A 21,442-nucleotide genomic window follows, 5' to 3' on the forward strand; every position below is an offset into this window, starting at 1 on the left:
CCAGGCTTGGTAGCTCACACATGTAATCTCAGCACTCAACAGGCTGAGGCAGGAGGATTGATACAAGTTAGAGGACAGTCTGAGCCACCTAGTGAATTTTAAGACCATAAGATATCTGTGATGTCTTCAAAAGGACAACCTTGAAAAGAAGTACCAGTGTACACATGACAGGGACTACCAGTGCATGCATGGACAAGGATAGAATGGTCATGTGTATCTTCCAAACTAGTAGAAAGAGAAAAAGAGGGACCAATAGAAGATGCAAGAAACAAGGGACTGAAAGCAAAACCTGGCCACAGAGGAGACAGGGTAGATAAGAAATAGCAGTGAAGGCACTGTGGTTTGGATGGGAGATGTCCCACGCAGGCTTGTGTGTTTGAACATTTGGTCCCCAGCTGGTGGCTGCTGGTTTGTGAACCTTTGGGCAACAGTGCCGAGCTAAAGGAAGAGGCGCTTTCCTGGATGGGCCTTGAGGACAATAGCCAGCCCCATTCTTGTCTGGTCGCTGTCTCCTGATTGTGCTGAGACATGATCAAGCAGTTCCCTGTGCTGTTTCTGCTGGAGAGCTGTCAGCCGCCTACCATCCCCACCACAGTGGACAGCACGCTTTGCAACCCTAAGCCGGAAGAAATGGTCCTCCATTAAGTTGCTTCTTATCAGGTATTCCATCAAAGCAAAGTAACTAGCAGAGACCATGATGGCATCTGCTGCTGGTGTCCCCATCATCACAGATGCTAATGGAATAGACTGTTTAAAATATAGAGCATCATAGGCATGTACATATGAATTCTGTACACATGGACAGAAACACAGTGTCACCACAGGGTTTATAGAAAGACAGGCTGGCTACCTGTTGATCTTGGTGCTTTCTAGAACCTACTAAAGCTAGAATACAGACATTTTTGTTTTCCTTAGCCATATAAACCCACTATGGTGGCAAGAGAAAAGAAAACGACACCCGTGTCATGACCTTTCAGCCATAGGGATAACCAAGAACAGACTGGATGTGGCTCAGTGTGGCACCCTCACCTACCATACATGAAGTGTCTGGTTTGATCCTCAGCATTATAAAGACAACAGTATCAAATGAAGAATTTATTGGGCATATCTGAGTACCGTACCCCCACTTCCACACACACACAGTGTGCCAAGGTCTGATATTTCATACTGCAAGGAAGTCTCTCATGCTGAGAATGATTGCTTCAAGGTCTCTGCCATCGTGGGTCTTTGAGGTGGAACAGGTTATTAAACTAATGAATGTAGATTTCAAGCTTTCAGGTATCCATGGAAATCCGAAGCTTGCACTGCTCATATCCACACATTTCCCCTCCTCATCCACCCCCAGGAGAGCTCTCCATGGGGCATGAACAGAAACACATTTGAAATATTGAACTCTGGGCACAGCACGGTACAGCAGTACCAGCCACTAAAGATGAAGATCTGAGGTTCCAGGGCATAACGGATGTGACACTCCTCAAACTCATGGCTCCAGGCTCTTCTCCTCCTGGAAAGAGAGTAGAAGTGTCTTTCCTGGACAACCCGTGAGGTTCCACAGAAGGACCTGAGGCTGTGAGGTCGTTAGGGAGAGGAAGTGCCCGTGGCTCACTTGTCCATTCAGCTGATGTTTCTCACTGCTGCCTCATCCCCCTCTCAGGTGCCAAGCTCACCACCCCCCACCCTTAAGCAGAAGCAAGTCCATCATTTCCTCAAGCCTCTGAAGAGAGTCTAACCTCAGTCAATCCAGGAGAGAAATACGATTTGAAAGAACTGGAGCTGGGGTGGAGAGGGAAGGTTTTAGGTGAGCTGTTGGGTTTGTCTTCAAATGGTAGGACAGGCAGTGCAGCCATGAAATCAAAAGGAGATTGGTATGAGATGTTTACGAGGCAGGAATGTTCAGAAATCAAAAGCAAATTGGAAGAAATGAAAACAAATGACTGCAGATGCGAAATTCTCCATCGAAGATGATTTGGGGGAAATCATCCAGAAAACGAAGCTTGAAGACAAAGACATGGCACATAGACAAACTTGGAGAATTAGTCACGCTTAAATAGCAGGGGTTTGAAGAAAGAGAGGAAGACATTATAATGATAATAAAAAGAATAATCTGAAAACATTTTCCAGATGGAAGGACTTGAGTTTCTAACTGAAAGGGCAGGCTGAGCTCCTACAACAGTGGAAAAAACATTCATCAGAGCTCAAGATTTGGAATCCTGAACAGTAGTGGCCGAACACTGCACAACCTTCTGGAAATAAACATTGTGCTGTCACAGAGACCCAGAATTGCAATGCCTCCCAGTCCACCAAAAGCAACAAAAGGAGTTAGCAAGAGGAAGATCTAGGGTTCCTGGGCATAACAGATGTGACACAAGTTAAAAGAAGTTAAAACAGCCTTCAAAACAGAAGAGACACTGCTCAGCGCTGTACCCAAGGGCACAGAGAGCGGGATTTGAGGACTGTGGTCCTAAAAGGTGACTTCACTTCCTAAGGAGAGTGAACAAAAGAGGTAGATGCTAGGAGAACAGCACAGGGCGGAGCCATGGCAAAGCCTAGAAATGCATGTGTTTAGGGGAGGGTGTGGTCAAGAAGGCATGGCTCAGTGTTTACTGCCCTGAGTGTCTCTTAAATGCTTGAGACCAAACAGTTTGTACAGTTTGGGATTTGGGGTTTTCATAGTTTGAGAATAGTTACATAGCTTTCCTCGGGTAAGTGTCGTATCTCATATATATCTATAACTATGTCTATGTCTATATCTATATCTATATAGAGATATATAGATATAGATATATATAGAGAGATATATATAGAGAGAGATAGATCGATAGATAGATAGATAGATAGATAGATAGATAGATAGATATAGATATATCTTAAATCTAAAATGCTTCAAAGACTCCAACTCTTAAAAGCTTGGATTTGGGGAGATTGTAGAGCACTTGCTATTCTCCCAGAGGATCCAAACTTAAATTCCTAGCGTCTCCAAAGCCAAAGTCACTGTCTTTAACTCTAGTTCCAGGGAATCTGATGCCCTCTTAGGACCTCCACAAGTACCACAATATGTTATGAACAGAAGAAAGGAAACACCCATAGACATAAAATAATAATTTAAATAACAAAATTATAATTAAAAAATATAAAGTTTGGGGTTTTGGATGGGAATGGACAGCCAGTAATGTAGAATAAAAATATAAATAATCTGAATAAACAATAATGAAGAAATGTGAACACAAATTAAATTATCAGCTTATATAGTTAGGGAGTCAACAACTAGTGCATAACATTTTATAAACTAAGAAATGGCATGAGGGATATTAAGGAAAGTGCCAGAAAGTTTGGTTGAAAGCACAGTTATAAAGGTGCAAAACTAAAACCACAAGCTGGGAGTTGACATTTACAGTAAATGACAGGCAGAGAATTAGAGCTCATTTTCCATTTCCCTCTAGATGCATGAGTATATAAAGAATTGCAAGTAAATTCAAATAACTAGATACCAGTTCAGAAGTAGCCAAGGATGTGAGGAATATTTCATGGAGCATGGGTTTTGGAGAGCCTGAGAGAGATGACATACAGACTCACCAATTTGATAGGCACCAAGATTTCTATGCTCAGAGTCATCACGGGAACAGAGCAGTGGAAACCCTCAAACATAAAAAAGAAGCTGGGTATGTATGTGTATGTATGTGGGTGTGATATATGGTAACCGGTATATGCATACATACATACATACATACATACCACAGCAGTGTGTATGTGGTCACTAAAATCTTTTGATCGTGGAAAAGCTTAACATGGAGGTAGACATGTTCATAAAAAGGAACTCTGCATAACAAAGTGATGAATTTCTCATAAGCAAATATGAATAAGTCTTAAAAATCAATGCATTGGAAAAGCAAGTAGAGCCAAGGAAGCTCAATCAGTAGTAGCGTTCTTGCTGGGTGTGTGTGAGCCCCTGGGTTCAGTCCCTGCACTGGGGGGAAGAGTCAGGTATGTAAGATAAGTTGAATCTAGAACCAATGCTGGAAGCATCTTTAGCCAAGTGGTAGAGCATGTTATGTGCAGGCATATTAGAATAGAGAAGGCATTCTGTCACCTGAGAGTAAATTGTCTGCTTATTCTTTTGTTGACATTTAAAACATATGAGTTTCAATGAACATTGTACTGTGTAAGGAAGACAGCCATTTTGGGAAAACTAATATCTTTGAAAGTCTCCTTTCTCAGAAAATGGACTAAATTTCTCTTTATTATGTTGTCTGCCATTTGGTCAGTATTGAGCAATTTGTAGGGTGACTTTCTGTTTTTTTTTTCCATATACACACTAAATATTCATCACATACTAAATAAGTTTTCATGGCTTAGGAGTATTTTCTCCGAGTGAGGTCCTATCAGAATCAAGTCTTAGGTATTTGCTTGAAGGTCTGGTGGGTTAGAAGACCATCTTATCTACTCTCTCAGGCAATTCCAGAGCAAGAATCCCAATGCTGGCGGATTGAGCTTGGGAGATCCTATTCCTCCCCCCACCCCACCCCTGCACCCATTTCTCATAGTTTCCATGTACCCCCATTGTCCCTGACACTCAGCAGTGTTTGGAATAGGTGATTACTTCAGGCATGGAGATGATGGAACAGCTTGGTCACTGGGAGCCATAGAAACCAGCCAGCTTACTGATGCTGACTTGGAGTGTGACTCTGCCTAATGTAGTGGTCCAGGATATTCAGGATGCCTTTCCCGCTTGCTTGCAGGAAGATGCTGAAGCTCTGTGGAGAGACGGAGGACAAGCTGGCTCAGGAGCTGATCCACTTTGAGCTGCAAGTGGAGAGGGATGTGATCGAGCCCCTGTTCCTGCTAGCTGAGGTAAGACACTGCGTGAGGCTGAGCCTGGGACAGTGACCTTCTTTCCTTGTCTAGCCTTCTGCTGTTTCCTTCCTTCTCCACAGACACTGACCTTGTAATCCATCAGAATTTATCATGACGATACCATGAGCAAGGACGGTGGAGCTTTCAGCTTCTTTCCCTCCCCCACCATCTTCTCTGTTCACCTGTGGATGGATAAACATACAAAGCCAGGCAGACTCACATCCAGTCTCTAACCCGAGCCAGCAGCCCATCACCCCAGCCCCTCCCAACACCCCGCTCCCTGCCCATCTCCAGTCTTCAGCAACTAGTAGCATGAATGGCAGCTCCCTCCATAGGAGTCTGGGGAGCTGGTGCAAGAGCATCTTAAGGCCTCTTTGCTTGATGTCCTTTTTTTCCTGGATTTTATAGGGTACTAAATTATGCTATTTTATTAAAAAGCTATCGTAATGTCTCTGTGGCAGTTTCCCTAATTGCCACCTTACACAGTTTTATTCGGTGAGACAAGGGGTAGCTCAGATATTCATGGGCCTCTCAGTTTGGATCTCAGTTGTATTTCACTGACCATATAAAACCTAACAGTTGCTCCGTGTGGGAGATAGAGCTGTCTGTCCCTGTGCTGTGGACTAACCCCTAGCCTTCTTCAGCCGTGACACTCACGAAATGTGGTTATTAGTGCAACTGGGAGAGTCAGATTTAATTCCAGTTATCTTCTGCCCATTTAAATTTAAAATTACATCATCTCACAGGACTAGGTGTTGTTGAAGCTTCCCAATATTGCCCAGTTCACTTCTGGTTTCATCTCTGGTTCACCTTCGGTGTGTCCTTGTATCTCCATATTCTGAGACAGAGGTATACATAAAATTACTTATGCACCTAAAGAAAATCGAAGAATAAATTGACATGGTGCTTTGACCGCTCAGCATAGAGCAGCTGTAAGCCCTTGGATCACACACAGTGGATGGAATCAATTAACCATTGACCTTATTCCCATCTGCCCCTGGCGGGGACGCTCATGAGAGGCACCTGCTCCTCATAATGCTCTGGCCAAAGCCTGAAACAACCCCAAAAGTGTGTGTGTTGGGGTTGGGTCAGGGAGGACACAAGACTCAGCAGGGAATCCAGGCCCCTTGCTGAAACTAAAAGAACGCTCTGATACCCCCTCCCCACCGCCAGCACTATCTATAATGCTTCTCACTGTTGAGCTGAGTGGGGGGGGGGGGAAGTCCCTCACAGAGCACTAGGGTTTTCTCATGTTTTTCCCCTTGTGTAAAAGAGCCTCAGCCCCAAGATGATTTCCGTTCAACTCATAGCCAATTTTCCTTTTTAATTCTCTCATCCTGCCCTACTTTTGCTGGGCCTGGAACCAAAACCTTGCACTGGAGTCTTCAAGGAAGTCATTTTTAGAAAGAAAAATATAAAAAGAGCATCCACACACAACCAATATGGAAGAAGCCCTTGCGGAGAACTCCACGGAGGCCGAGTTATTCACTGCTGACTGTGGGAAATCTTGCTTTATTTCTATAAATATGCTAACATGGCTCCTTTGTTTCCATAAATATACACCGTGTGTCCTCATGGCATCCCTTAGCAGACTTGGGTCTGCTAAGGCCATGGTGAGCTCAGCTGTTCATTCGGGTTAGGTCTGCTAGCTCCTAAATGGTAGTGCGCCCTACCCTTCTCCTGCTTTTGGCCATTATGGAAGTAGACACAGAAGCCATTGGCTCTGTTGTTGTTGTCGGCTAAGAGCAGGAGTATGTGTACGATAAGTTCTAGAAATGCAATGTTCTAGAAATGCAGTGAGCAGCTTGGGGTGAGTACACTATACTGTGTCCTTGAAATGTGGGAGACAACTTTGAGGTGGATTTTCACATGATAAATCTACAAGCTTGACATTAGGTTGTAAACAGTGAAACATAATTCCTGTTTGTGGACAATTAAACTCAAGACAATGACAAAGGGGAAAAGGTTTTGTCCTGAAAACAAGGACCAGGAGACTTGTAGCAAACCTTCAGGTGACTGACAGTAATTCTTCAAGTCTTCTCTGAGAGCCTAGCTCTTCAGATATTAACCTTGACCTTGGGTTTGACTGTGTGTCTCTTCTGGAACTACAGGTGGAAATTCCAAATATTCAAAAGCAAAGGAAACACTTAGCAAAGCTGGTGCTCGACATGGATTCTTCCCGGACCAGGTAGAGTTTATTCCCTCCCTTCTCAGCCTCTGTGACAGGACCACGGAGTTTGGGGGTGGGAGAAGGTTCATGTATGTGTGTGTGTGGGGGGGGGGATACCTTCTGTGTACCAGGCACTGAAGGTAACAGCAGAGACCAGAAACAGGGGTTCCCTGCCATCTGGAGGCTACAGTTGAGTTTGGGGGTAGACCTTGGGCAAGAGGACAGTCTTACATTGAAGAAAAAAACAAATCACAATGGCTATTTTTGGAAAGGAAAGGTGGTTCCCCAGCATCAGATGGGGAAGCAGAAGAGTGCTTTTTTGAGTAGGTGTTTCTTGGTCGGAGTCGACAGTGCAAAGATGTGGGGGGAACTGTCTAAGCAGAGGGGATGGTGCACAGGGCCTGAGGTGCTATATTTGGGTACAGGAAGAAGATGCCTGTCCTAGGGGAGAGTGGGCAGGACAGAGATATTCTATGTGTGCATCAAGGAGATGTGTGCACTGCACACTCTGGACTTATGTCAGCTGCTGAAGTGGATGCTATAGACTGAAGATCCCTGGGATAGCCTTTCTGTAAGGCTCCTCCAAGGCCATCCTGTACCTGATACTCAGAGACTACAAACTAACTGTACTTTCAGAGTATCAATGCCAGAGGCCCTGATGTTGACTGTGGCTATCACATGTGGACTTGGTATATACTTGCCTTCTCTGTCTCTCTCTCTGTCTCTGTCTCTATCTTTCTATCTCTCCTTTTGTGCATGTGTGCATGTGCACACACAAATCTAAGTTAAAAGAATTAAACTTCACACACTGGTCTAGAAGGAACTGTTTGTTTCTACCCTAAGACCTTTGTAATTCAGTCTGAATCACACCATCTTATTTTACTTTTTTGAAATAAGTAAAACCAGAAAGCTCTTGGGCGGGGAGATGTAGGACTAAGAGCCTGCAGTAGGGTTCAGAAGTCAGGAAACAAGATCCAGGCATGTTCCTTTGTGGACCCATGGCTTTGGATGAGTCACTTCTTAGAGTGTATTTCCTCACCTCCACACAAAACATCCGTGGAGGTATTAAGAGCATCAAGGAAAGTAATGTGTGCTCCCTGACCAGAAACAGCATGGGTTAAATCAGCAGAGAAGTTTCTTCTGTTGATATTTACCAAGCCTCAGTCCCCCTGAAAGACTTTTTCAAAATACATTTTAAAAGAAATTTCACAGCCTGATTCTAAGTTGGAAGCGAATGCCCTTTGCTACAAATAAACAGGTGAACCCAGAAACAAATGGCTGGAATATATATGCTTTCTTCCATAAGTCACTTATGATAATGTTTTATCAAGCGACCAAAGTAATTAATACAAAGGGGGGGTGACCTAATCCATGCCGTGCGCTCAGCCTGGGAGTGGGATGTAGGAGGAGTTGGGGTTGCTGTTATCACTGTGCCTCTATGCTCCAGAAAGTGCCATCCCATGGCACAGGTGTCGAGGGGTCAGATGAGAGCCATGTAAGTTGATTGGAGTAGTGTTGACTGCTCTCTGCTGTGATGAGTTAGACACCATGCTCCTCCCTGGGGTTGAGGGTTTTGATTTCTTCTTTAAAAACCTGGGGATTCACCCCAGGTCTTCTTTGCTTCTACAGGAAGAAAGAACGTAGACATCTTGTGTATGGTTGCATGGTAGTGTGGAAGCCTGGTGCTGCCTTCTCACATGTTTTTGTTTAATCTTTTTATGAGGAAGGGAGTGACCACCAAGTCTTAGTTATGGCTGGTCTTGTTCAGTGAATTTAAGCAACGCATACATTCTGAAAGCCCGAGGAAGTATCGGTAAGGCCTCTCATCCAGGATCAGCACTCAGCTCATCTGTTACGTATTTGAATCTGTTAAGGGAACTCGTAGCTCCCCTTTTCAATGTCTGTGCTTGCAGATTTCAGCTTGGACCCTGTATGAGTCATTTTCTCTTCCACTGTCAGTGGACACTTGACAGAAAGCTCTTAAGTGGGAGGGTACTTTAGTTCACAGCTCAGGTAATACAGTCCATCATGGTGGGGACGGTGTGGTGGCTGCAACCGCTGGCCACTGAGGAGGCTCGGCACGTCACCCACTAGTCAGGAAGCAAAGCTTGGCTAGAGGGAAGGCCAGGCTATACATTGCTATATCTATGCCAGGTTGGCCCCATGGCCAGAGGGTTCCACAACCTTCTGAAATAGTGCCACCAGCTGGTGACCAGTGTCAAAGCACTTGAGCCTGCGGAGGACATTTTACCTTCAAACCACAGCAAGCAAAAGCTTTGGCACCTTTGTATTTTGGACAAAAACAAAGCAAGAGGAAACAAACCCCAAATCATTATTCTCTTTTAAATGCAATTCATCTCCTTATCACATTGGTAGACTTCTGTTTTCCACTTTGTGCTGTGAGTTAGGTCTCTTGGCAGACACTGTAGATAGTTCAGGCCCCTCATGACCTCGCCTGACTTTTCTTCATGACTCTGCTCTAGTAACTGATGAGAGGATCGAACCAAACCTCCGAGATACTGGCCCTCCAGTCCATTCTGGTGAGGGTCTTTAGGTTGAAAGGGGCATCCTCAGTAAAGGTTCTTGCTCTCCTCCCTTGACTGAGCGGCTGCCTGCAGCCTGGACTTATCCGTCTTGTAGGACTTTGCTGGCAGCTAAGCAGCCAGCCAACTGCTGCTTCCTGCCATCTCCCTTCAAGCTGCACACTAAATCAGCGAGGAACAGCTGTCAGGATACGGCCATGAATTCCCACTGACTTCCAGAGTGATGTTGAATAGCAGGGATTGCAAGCTGGGGCTCCTGAAGCAGCTGGCTCTCGGCATCCCCACCACCCGCACACTCTTTCTCCATCCAGCCACATTTGTTAGGTCCTAACACTGGTGATGAGCTGCGCCTGCTGCCCGTGAACTGTACTGTGTACCCCAGTGCTTCCGCACGGGGCCCCCTCCAAGTCATTTTTATCTGTCCTCACTCAGCACATCTTGCTCAATACTTCCATGACTGGATCTTCAAATTTTAGCACAACTCTAGTGGATCCGTCAGATCCATCTTATTTGTTTAGCGTTTCATGAGGGTTGAATGGAACACAGGCATTTGTCGGTGTTTAAGTACTTCTGTCCTATCTGCTTCAGATCAATGAAATAGATTTAAATATACTGAGAGAAAATTGATGTGAGCATTGAGATCTGAACTACAGCCCTCAGCTAGAGTAGCAAGTCCTCTTAACTGCTGAGACATCTCTCAAGGTGCCCCCTCCTCCCCCCACACACATTTTAAAGCATCTGTTAGCTAGTTCTTCTTAGGTAGCCTGGTCAGACGGTGGATCTAGCTTGATCCTATATCCAGCATGAAGGTGTATTTGCTGTCTCATATAACTTACAGTTGTGATGCCCCATGCTTTGTTATGACCACTTTAATGCCTTTATTTACACAGCTGACTCCAGATAGTTGCAGTCAATGCGCAAATGGGTTGTTCTTGTAGAGTGCATCTCTATAGGAAAAGTTGTTTGGGATTCCTGATAGCTTCTCTTGCTTTTTCAGCTTAGAGAAATCCCTTTTCAATTTTCACTAAATGATTATCTTGGAATTGGCGTTGTTTCTCAGAGCTTGTGTCTTCCCAGTAGCCTGTAACCAGCCCAGGGTCTGAGATCCTCTGTACAGTGGTCTCCCATGTTGCATTCTGAAAGGTTGAGATACCTTCACTTTGTGGCTTTCTGCTGTTAATGCCCCCCTTGAATCCTACACCCCCACATTCTTATGTTTGTCCTACAGATAAGAGAAAGAACAACTCAGCAGAACTACCAGTTAGCAAGCTGCTCATTAGATTTGTGACTTAAGACTGGGGCAGGGGAGGATGTTGTCCTTGTATTTGGACCCCTCAATTGCCAGGCTGCCTGTGATCTAGGCGTTGGGGGAGGTCTTTGTTTGGTCTGTACTTATATTGTATTTTAAAGAAAACCTCCAATCTTGGTTGCATTTCATCAGGGCACTTCCCAGGAAGATTCCTCAGTTCTCTTGTCAATTGAAACACCTGGCAACATGAGCACATGCCTGTGTGAGCTCCACCAGTCCATGTGAGGCAAGGCACCTTCCTGCCCATTTCCCCAACCCTTCATCTTCCTGATTTCCCAGACTGAAGTCAGGCTTAGCTGCCATTTGTCATCCTGACTGTCCCACTGTGCTTCTCACGGGCCAGAAATAGCTCTGTCTCTCCTGGTGAAGATAAAAGACCCAGTGGGCAAGTTAAAGCTAATGGACTGTCCTGTCCTTTCTCCTACTGCTGGTCCCTGTGAGTGGGTGAGATCTCAGCCTCACCAGAAGAGGAACCCTGCCGAGCCCATTCTTCTTGAGGGGCCATCCTGTTCTTTCTGTCTTTCTGTGATGCAGACTCCAGCAGCTAGACAGAGTGTTAACATTTATCTCTCCCATGTTTCCTGGGCGTTTTTCTCAGGAGGCCAGGGTTCTCCCTGCAAAGATGAGTTTTTACAGAATTACTATGTCGACCTGATGCTATTGCAGATTTCCCAGTGCAGAGTTTTACCTTTGGATTGGCTTTTCGGTCTGTCGGTGTTTCCTTTAATCCTATCAGTCTCTTTTCCTTTTTGCCTCACATCCCTTATTGGCTTCAGCCACTCAGGTGCATCCAAACCCAGGAGCCTGTGAGGAGCTTAAATGAAGGACAGCGATCGCACTGAACTGCAGTGCTGGTCATTTTGAAATATGGGCTACATTGCTGTTCACTATGGCCAGCCTGATTAAGTTTCAAATATCTCGTAGCAAAGTCTGAGTGAGGTGCTGGGTATGTTAGTTAGTTTGATTTAATCATGCTGCATCGTGTCCTTATATCAGGAGGTCACGCTTTGCTCCATAAATGTCAGTAGTTGTCATTTGTCAGTGAAAGAGGACAACAATGGAGACTGCAATTTGGCTTTAGTGTGTAGAAGGTCATAGAGCACTTAGTGGCAAACTGTAGGATGTTGGTCCTGTGGGTAGGGTCGCCTGATCCTCAGCTTCACTCATTTCCCCTGTGGAAAGGTGTGCCTCTCTCCTAGTGCGGTACTGATATTTCCTGGCCAATCCTCCTGCCTAACAACTGGAGGCCAGGTATTTCTTCAGCACTCGGCCATATCCCCAGGGTTCCGCTGGGGCCCCACCTGGATCCCACCTGGGCCCCACCTGGGCCCCACCTGGGCCCCACCTGTCTCATGTGCATCTTTTTTCTCTCTTGTTTTCCATCAGGTGGCAGCAGACTTCCAAGTCTTCAGGGCTTTCCAGCAGCCTTCAGCCTGCGGGTGCCAAAGCCGATGCCCTCAGGGAAGAGATGGAGGAGGCTGCCAACAGAGTGGAGATTTGCCGGGTACCTGTTCCCCTTGCCCTTCTCTCCTGGGAGAGACTAAGGAGTCCTTAGAGATTGTCTATGCTTGTCAGTGTAGTTTCCTTAAAACTCGACTGGTAGCCAGGTGGTGGTGGCACACGCCTGTGATCCCAGCACTCTGGGAGGCAGAGGCAGGTGAATTTCTGAGTTTGAGGCCAACCTGGTCTACAGAGTGAGTTCTAGGACAGCCTGGGCTATACAGAGAAGCCCTGTCTAGAAAAAACCAAATCCCCCCCCCACACACACACACAAAAAAAAACAAAAAACAAAAACAGCAACAACAACAAAAAAAACCAACAAAACTCGGCTGGTGATGCTCCAGTCAATCGAAGTGTCCCATTGCCCACTCATATCTCCAAAGAGTACATGATGAGCTCAGACTGGGACTGTGAGGGTGACCAGAACTAGGAGGCACAGACTGTCATTGGAGATCTGACACTATAAGCAAGGAGGGCATGGCCTTCATTTTTGTGGGGAGCTTTAAGGCAACTGAGTCCCAAAGAATACATAGTAGGTGCCAGGGTCAAGTGAGAATTAAGACTGAGCCTCAAGTCCTGTGATACTAAAATGTTTCTTCTCTTGTTTGCTTTTTAATACTACCCAAGTCACTGCATCTACTGTATACCTTTTGGGAGATGTTAGCTGTGGAGATCAACAAAGAAAACAGATTTTCTTTTTAAAAGAGAAAGAGAGAGAGAGAGAGAGAGAAAGAGAGAGAGAGAGAGAGAGAGACTAATTCTCAGAACTGGGATCCTGTACTTGTGGGATTATGTTATTCATTGCACACATTACTGTTCCATCTACTATACCGCCCATACCCACACACCGTGTAGAACATAATGAGTCATAGACCATTCATAGCGCTGGATGTATGTCTCTTTACATGTCTTTGTGTTAGGTTGGGCTCCTAAGAAAGTTAAACCTGTGGAAACTAGGCTTAGACCCAAATTTTAGAAAACTCACTTCTGCAAATACATTGCATTCCTATTATGTGTTAGCTCTGTACGTGTGTGTGTGTGTGTGTGTGTGTGTGTGTGTGTGTGTGTGTAATGCGGGACTTTGCGGTGGTAGGCAAGCAGTCTGCCACAGAACTGCATCCCCATCCTTCCCAGGCAGTTTTAAAGAAAGTGGTGCTTCGTTGCAGACGGCTGTGGCTTTCTTGCCAGGTCCATTGACTTTTGCAGCCACACTGCGCAGGTAGCTCTGACCTCGCATTCACACGACATTAGGTATTTCTCTGGGATTAGAAACATTGAAGGACCCGGGTGGTGGTGGCGCACACCTTTAATCCCAGTACTTGGGAGGCAGAGGCAGGTGGATTTCTGAGTTCAAGGCCAGCCTGGTCTACAGAGTGAGTTCCAGGACAGCCAAGGCTACACAGAGAAACCCTGTCTCGGGGGGGGGGGGGGGGGGGGGGGAACCAAACAAACAAAAACAAAAAACAAAACAAAAGAAATGTTGAAGGACATTTAAAAAAAAAATCCTTGGTCTCCCAGGCTGCCATCCTGTGAAAACCAAGCAGAGGAATGCAAATGTTCTAGATCTCAGATTCATTGTGATTGAGGCCGACTGGCAGCTTGTGCTTCTGGGTCAATGGCAAATCCAAGCTAGTGTGCTATTTCTGAGAGTAGTTCTCTCCCCTGCTGATTAGGGAATGATGTATATCCTGTTATTCAGTTCAAAACCCTTTTTTTCCCTCTTAGGGAAGGAGGGTTATTTAACAAACGTTATTTATTGCTTTTACCAAATGCTATAAAGATAGATTAAAAAATTTGAAAATCTTTCCCACAAGTCAGGTCATATACATAATTAATCTAATTTTAATGTATATTAGTTACATATTATTTTAAAATTCATAATATGAGTTCTTTTTTATGATATTTTTTGAGACTGTAGTTATAACCTTTCCTTCCTCCCCTCCCTCCCTCCAGTCCTCATGTATTCTTCCTTGCTAGCTTTCAAATTCATGGCCACTTTTTAATTTGATTGTTGCTACATGCAAATATGCATCTTTATATACATATGTAGTCTCCAACACATAAATATACCCTGCTTAGTGTGACTCATATGCATGTTTTCAGGGCTGACTGTATGGTCCTGGATAACTAATTGGGGTGCTCTTTCCCTGAGAAGAATATTGCTACGGGTCTCACCATGCCCTGGTTGCCTGCGGTTCTTTGTGTAGGGCTGAGGCCTTGTGGGCATTCCTTGTCCATTTTGGCACATCTGTTGGTGCCATCCTTGTTCAGCTCACATTTGGGTGGCCATGTCCATGAGACTTTCTGGGAGCAGCTTCTGATGTTACCAGGAGACACAACCACACAGCAAACTCCCTTATCCTGATAGGTAAAAGGAGAGGTAATGAACAGGGAGATTGCTCAGTTGGTAACACACCTGCTATACACAAGGACCAGAACGTCGAGCTCCAGAATCCATAAGGAAGGTTAGTCCTAACGGTGTATGCTTACCACCGTGCGTGCGGAGTGGAACACAGACAGGTGATCTCCCCGAAGCTGGCCAGCCAGCCAACCTAAGCAGACCTTGCGTGTTTACATGCCATGTGCTGTGTATGTTGCATATGCGTGCACATAAATATGGAGGCTTGCAGTTATGGTCGTGACTGCTGTCTCTCTTTAGAGATGGCGTTTCTTACAGACATGGTCGGTATACTGGCTGGTTTTGTGTGACAACTTGACACAGGCTGGAGTTATCACAGAGAAAGGAGTTTCAGTTGGGGAAATGACTCCATGAGATCCGACAGTGGGGCATTTTCTCAATTAGTGATCAAGTGGGGAGGGCCCCTTGTGGGTGGTGCCATCTCTGGGCTGGTATTCTTGGATTCTATAAGAGATCAGGCTGAGCAAGCCAGGAGAAGCAAGCCAGTAAGAAACATCCCTCCACAGCCTCTGCATCAGCTCCTGCTTCCTGACCTGCTTGAGTTCCAGTCCTGACTTCCTTTGGTGATGAACAGCAATGTGGAAGAGTAAGCTAAATAAACCCTTTCCTCCCCAACTTCTTGGTCATGATGTTTGTACAGGAATAGAAACCCTGACTCAGACAAATTGGTACCAGCATAGTGGGGTATTCCTGTGACAACCTGACCATGTTTTGGGGAGGACTGAGGAAGGACTTTGGAACTTTGGGCTAGATGATCCATTTGGTGTTAAGAGCTCTGTGGGATGTTGTGTAGGAGCTTGGAAGATAATGTTGGGTACAGTGTAGAAGATGGAGGCCTGGCTTGTGAAATTTCAGAGGGAAGATTACAGACTCTTTTATCAGGGCCATGTTTTGATTGTGAAGACTCTGTAGTTTTGGTTTGCTGGGGCTGAAGAATCAGCTGTGATTAACAAGATACCAGAACCACTAAAGCAAACCTTTGTGTTACTGGGACTACTAATGCTGGTTAGCTGGATCTAAGAAATTAGCAGTGATTAAGAAGAGACCGAGAAAAAAAAAAAGAAGAAGAAGAAGAAGAGACCAGCATCACTGAGGTGAAATCTTCTGGGAAGTGTTTTCTGAGAGCACAGAGGCTGTGTTCCAGAGATAGCCACGGTTGTATTTTATGCTGTGGCTGGACTTGGTACTGTGTAAGAGTCACCCAGGTGGAACTGGTTTTGAAGGTATGAAGGGGTTATGAAAAGCAACTGAGGCTCTGCATTTTGAGAGGCCACAGAAGGCCATCAGTGAAAGTGCAACCTCAGTTGTAATTGATGGCCCAGGACTGAAGGGGTCATGCATAGGAGTTGAGGCTTGGCACCATGAAGAGAGCCTATGAGAGGCTATTGGTGAAGCCTAGTTACAGCAGAAGGCAGCAGTGTTTTGGAGATGCCAGTGCCATGAGATGACCACCAAGAACAGCAGTGGTAGTGGAGTTCAGGCATCTGGAGCCTAGAAGACAAGGTGTGTGCTACAAAGGGCAGGGCTGAAGAAGTGACCCAAGCACTTGGAGGAACCTGGAAGATCGTGAGTGGGATCCCAGACATTGAACCATTGGAGTTTGAGATTTTTTTTTTTATTGTAACTGTGCCCTGATTTGTTTCCCTCTTGAAGTAAGGAAGTATTTTAGTGGAGCCTACAGTGAAGAGACTGAATTTTTAAAAGGCTTTGAATTTTAAAAGACATTGGACATTTTAAAGTGATTGAACTTTTAATATGTAAAGACTGTGGGACTTTTAAAGTTATTTAGATCTTGGGGATGATTAAGAAAGTAAGGGTTGAGGCTTAATAGTGATGTGTTTGTGTGTCAAGTTGACAAGGGGTCAATGTACTGGCTGGTTTTATGTGTTAACTTGACACAGGTTGGAGTTACCACAGAGAAAGGAGTTTCAGTTGGGGAAGTGCCTCCATGAGATCCAGCTGTGGGTCATTTTCTCAATTAGTGATCAAGTAGGGTTCTATAAGAGAGCAGGCTGAGCAAGCCAGGGGGAGCAAGCCAGTAAGGAACATCCCTCCACAGCCTCTGCATCAACTCCCGCGTCCTGACCTGCTTAAGTTTCAGTCCTGACTTCCGTTGGTGAGGAACAGCAGTGTGGAAGTGTAAGCTCAATAAACCCTTTCCTCCCCAACTTGCTTCTTGGTCATAAAGTTTGTACAGGAATAGAAACTCTGACTAGGACATTCGGTTAGAATGCAGGGCAAGGCTGCGGAGTGAAGGAACAGCTCCAGTGCAGGGTTGTTCTGAGTCAAGACCAGGATCTACCCGGCAGGAAACTGAGTCTGTGACTCAAAGGGATACCTGGGAATTTCTTACAGCCTCGTGCACATTGCGGAAGCTTCTGAAAAGCAAGTCAGGGATGCTTAGAAAGATAAAACTGGCCCACATCAAATATTCCCCTCTCTCAAATCTTTTGAAAAATAACAATTTTTGCCTTTTTTCTAAACCTTTAAAATAAGTTTTAAAGTAGTAAAACACTTTAATTCTGTTTTGAAAGGACCTTTAACGTCACAGCAAGAAGTATAGCATAAAGATAGTTCCCATGCCCCTGTTTATAACAGCGGTGAGGCTCACTCACTGGGCCTGCACCAGCGCTCATTTCTGGGTTGTACTTTGAATGGAAGTGGACAAATGTGTGTCTAACATTAAAGTAGTATAAGGGTCACTCCGAGTCCTGTTAGCTCCTCATCTTCCTGCCATCTCTGTCAGTTTACAGATTTCAGAACTATAGCGGCCATCATGAAGCAGACAGCCCCTTCCACATCGCCAACTTTCCCTTCATACTGGGCGTTTGGGTTTCCCTCAAGCTGCCTCATGGTTTAAAAGCTTATATTTAAAATTGTGAACAGTATGCATTTTCTTGATGTGATACAGATCATCTGTCCATCCAGCTCCCGAGAGGCGTCTTGGTTGCTGCCGAATCTTGGCAGTTACAAACACAGATGCTATTGTGTGTGAACGTGTTTTCATTTCCTTCTTGTGTTCCAAACCGCAGCAAGGAGCATTCCTGTTGCTCCACGTCCGTCTAGTCATCCAGTGTTGTCAGTATCTGAGATTGTTGGCCCTTCTAAAGGGGATGTGTCAGAACACTGTTTATAACTTTTCTTCTAGTTGAAAAGTCCTTAGTAACGGTGTTAGAATTGTGTCTTATGCTTGTTTGCCTTGGGTCCATTTTCTTAAGGATGACTCTATTCAGATCTTTTGTCCATTTTAGGTTCTTAAATAAAAACAACTAAAAGGAAACAAATAATCTGGTTTTTAAGTAATTTTTCTATAGATAATGATAGTTTCTCCTACACACAATAGCTGTATACAAATAGTTATAATGTTATCCTTGTTTTTATAATGATAAATCGGAAACATTAGAATCTTGCGATTGACCACGGGCTTTTATGTTGCTCTTTTGTTGAAATAGTTTGGGTAAAATAACGTTGGGAATAGGCTGTGAGCCAAAGAAAGCACGTGTTTTCATAGAACTGGTATTTCCCCATCTGCCTTCATTTGATATTAATCAAAACATACTGTTGGCCATTTGGGTTTTGGAAGGCAGATACGATTCTCCAGTCAGCACTCCCTTCATGTGCAGTAAAGAGCAAAGGGAGAGGAATCTCCTCTACAGAGCCCAGAGCGTGCTGGGGCATCAGAGCTTTGGAACTGAGAATGTGTCCCTGCCCTGTGGGAAACAGGCTCTAAGCTCAGGTAACAGGATGTTTCTCGTAGGCATGCCAGCTCCGGCTGGAGGGAGACAGTGGCATCTCCACCCTCTGTTTCCACATTGTGTGGGTGTCTGGTCCATCAGTTGGCTGCCTGACAAATTGGGATCTGGCCTGCTTCACTGATAAGTCCTGTGCCACACAGAGGATTTTGTACTTGTGTAACAATTGCAGTCACCCAGCTTTACAAGACTTGTAAAACCTACAATCAGCACATATCGGGCACAAAAGACTCCAGCATTTGATTGGGTTACTAGTTATCAATGTATCCTTCAGTCCCTTGGGTGCTTGGGACAGTGTTCTGCCTGATACCAGTTTCTCATTTAATTCCAATGTGGCCAGGCATGGTGGTGCACGCCTGTAATCCCAGCATTTGGGAGGCAGAGACAGGTGGATTTCTGAGTTTGAGGCCAGCCTGGTCTACGGAGTGAGTTCCAGGACAGCCAGGGGCTACACAGAGAAACCCTGTCTCAAAAAACCAAATTAATTAATTAATTAATTAATTAATATTTCCACCGTGGTCCTAAGGAAGACACTGCAAGGCATTTGTTTATTCTGTTCCATTTGCCAAGCACGTGTGATTGCCCAGACATAGTTTCTCTTGGTCTAGACTTCATGCGTTTGTGAATGGTGTGCATTTGCTGGGGTTAAGGGTGGGCCTACCTGTGCCATTGGTGATGCTGCTGCGCTCACCTGTGTCTGTGCTGACTTCTGGCCTGCTGCTACAGTTTCTACTGTGATGCTGTTTCCCTTTGGAGTTCTATAAGTTATTAATGAACATACCTTAATGTTCTGTATATACATTGAAGATTATTACGTCTTCTGGAGTACTGACTCCTCTCTAATGGGGTTCCTTCCTACACCTCCCACCCCAATAACTTTCCTTACTCTAATGTCTGCTTTCTCTGAAATAGCAATCTATCAACCCCACTTTCTTTTTGATTAGTCTTGGCTGAGTGTGTCTTCTTACAACCTTTTTTTCTTTGGGGGTGAATAATAAATAAGACAATATTTCATCCTTTATTCCATAGTAGCATCAGAGTCTTCATCCCCTTTCTCAGCCTCCAGAGTGTCAGGATTATAAGCAAGTGTCCTATGCCTGGCTCTTCTCTTTATATTCAATCTATATGTGCATTTTTATTTAAAGTGGGTTTCTTCTGGGTTTAAGACCTGGTAGGCTTGGTGGTTAAGAGTATCACTCTTGCAAATGACCCAGGTTTGGCTCCTAGCACCACATTGGCTTCTCACAACTATCTGTAACTCTAGTTCCACAGGATCAAATGCCCTCTTCTCACTTCCTGGGGTACTGCGCATGCCTGTGCATGCCTGGCCACTAAAATGCTCACACACATGATATAAAAATTAATAAATTTATACAAAAAAATTAAAGCCATAGCCAACATATAGTTGACTGGGCTTTGTTTTATGAAGCTGTCCTGAGAGTCTTTGTCTTTCAGCTGATAGACTTAGCGCTGCTCAGCGTGATTCTCGATAGTGCAGGTTGATATCTACCTAGCATGTGTTTCTGATTCATGTATGTGGCTCTTGCTCCTGTGCTTCTCTTCCGCAGTTCTTTCATTTGTAGTTTGAATTGAATTGAACTTTTCATCTGATTTTGATTTTCTCCTTTAAAATGAAAATGAAAACAACCCTGAGATTTCACCTCATACCAGTCAGAATGGCTAAGGTCAAAAACTCAGGAGACAGCAGGTGTTGGCGAGGATGTGGAGAAAGAGGAACACTCCTCCACTGCTGGTGGGATTGTAAGATGGTGCAACCACTCTGGAAATCAGTCTGGAGGTTCCTCAGAAAACTGGACATGACACTTCCGGAGGACCCTGTTATATCACTCCTGGGCATATACCCAGATGATTCCCCAGCATGCAATAAGGACACATGCTCCACTATGTTCATAGCAGCCCTTTTTGTAGTAGCCAGAAGCTGGAAAGAACCCAGGTGTCCCTCAATGGAGGAATGGATACAAAAAATGTGGTATATTTACACAATGGAGTACTATTCAGCCATTAGAAACAATGAATTCATGAAATTCTTAGACAAATGGGTGGAGCTGGAGAACATCATACTAAGTGGGGTAACCCAGTCTCAAAAGATCAATCATGGTATGCACTCAATAAGTGGATATTAACTTAGAAACTTGGAATACCCAAGAAATAATCCACATATTAAATGATGTCCAAAAAGAACAGAGGAGTGGCCCCTGGTTCTGGAAAGACTCAGTGCAACAGTATAGGAGAATACCAGAACAGGGAAGTGGGAAGGAGTAGATGGAGGAACAGGGGGAGGGGAGAGGGCTTATGGGACTTGCGGGGAGTGGGGACCCAGAAAAGGGGAAATCATTTGAAATGTAAATAAAGAATACATCGAATAAAAAAAAATACCTTCCCATTTTTTCCTTTTTAGTGGCTTCTCTAGAACTTACAATTTACAAGCTAGTTCAAGTCTACTCTCAAATAACATAGTGCTCTTTCATAACTACAAAAATGTCCTCTTATTTGTTTGTTTTTCTTCCTTGTGTGTAAGTTCTCATGTGCAGGCACACCAAGACACTCAGGAGGTCAGAGGACAGATCTGGAGAATAGGGTCTCTCCTACCACGTGGGTTCCAGGGATGGAACACAGATCGTCACGTTTGGCTCTCTCTATCCAAAGTGCCTTATAACCATGTTCTCCCAATTGTGAATACACTGTTGCTAATATTAGCATTTGGGAACTGTCACTCCTGAGAACACTTAATACAAAAGCTTTCGTTTTACCTTCACTGTCAGTTAATTTTCTCATTGCTGTGATGAAATGCAGGACAGAGGCAGCTTATGGAAAGAAGAATTGACTTTGGCTAATAGTTGGAAGGTGTATTAGGGTTTCCATTGCTGTGAAGAGACA

General features: G+C 44.6%; 1 protein-coding gene across 2 annotated transcripts in view; it reads left to right on the forward strand.

The window, feature by feature from the left end:
- Positions 1-21,442, forward strand: part of Arhgap44 (Rho GTPase activating protein 44) — a 164,220-nt gene that overhangs the window by 96,273 nt on the left and 46,505 nt on the right. For both annotated transcript variants that reach the window (XM_052195062.1, XM_052195063.1), the window contains exons 5-7: positions 4,737-4,848; positions 6,963-7,039; positions 12,260-12,377. In XM_052195062.1, the coding sequence (XP_052051022.1) occupies positions 4,737-4,848; positions 6,963-7,039; positions 12,260-12,377 (307 nt within the window). The remainder of the gene's footprint in view (positions 1-4,736; positions 4,849-6,962; positions 7,040-12,259; positions 12,378-21,442) is intronic.

Source organism: Apodemus sylvaticus, chromosome 10 (genome assembly GCF_947179515.1).
Source record: "Apodemus sylvaticus chromosome 10, mApoSyl1.1, whole genome shotgun sequence".
Taxonomy (NCBI): domain Eukaryota; kingdom Metazoa; phylum Chordata; class Mammalia; order Rodentia; family Muridae; genus Apodemus; species Apodemus sylvaticus.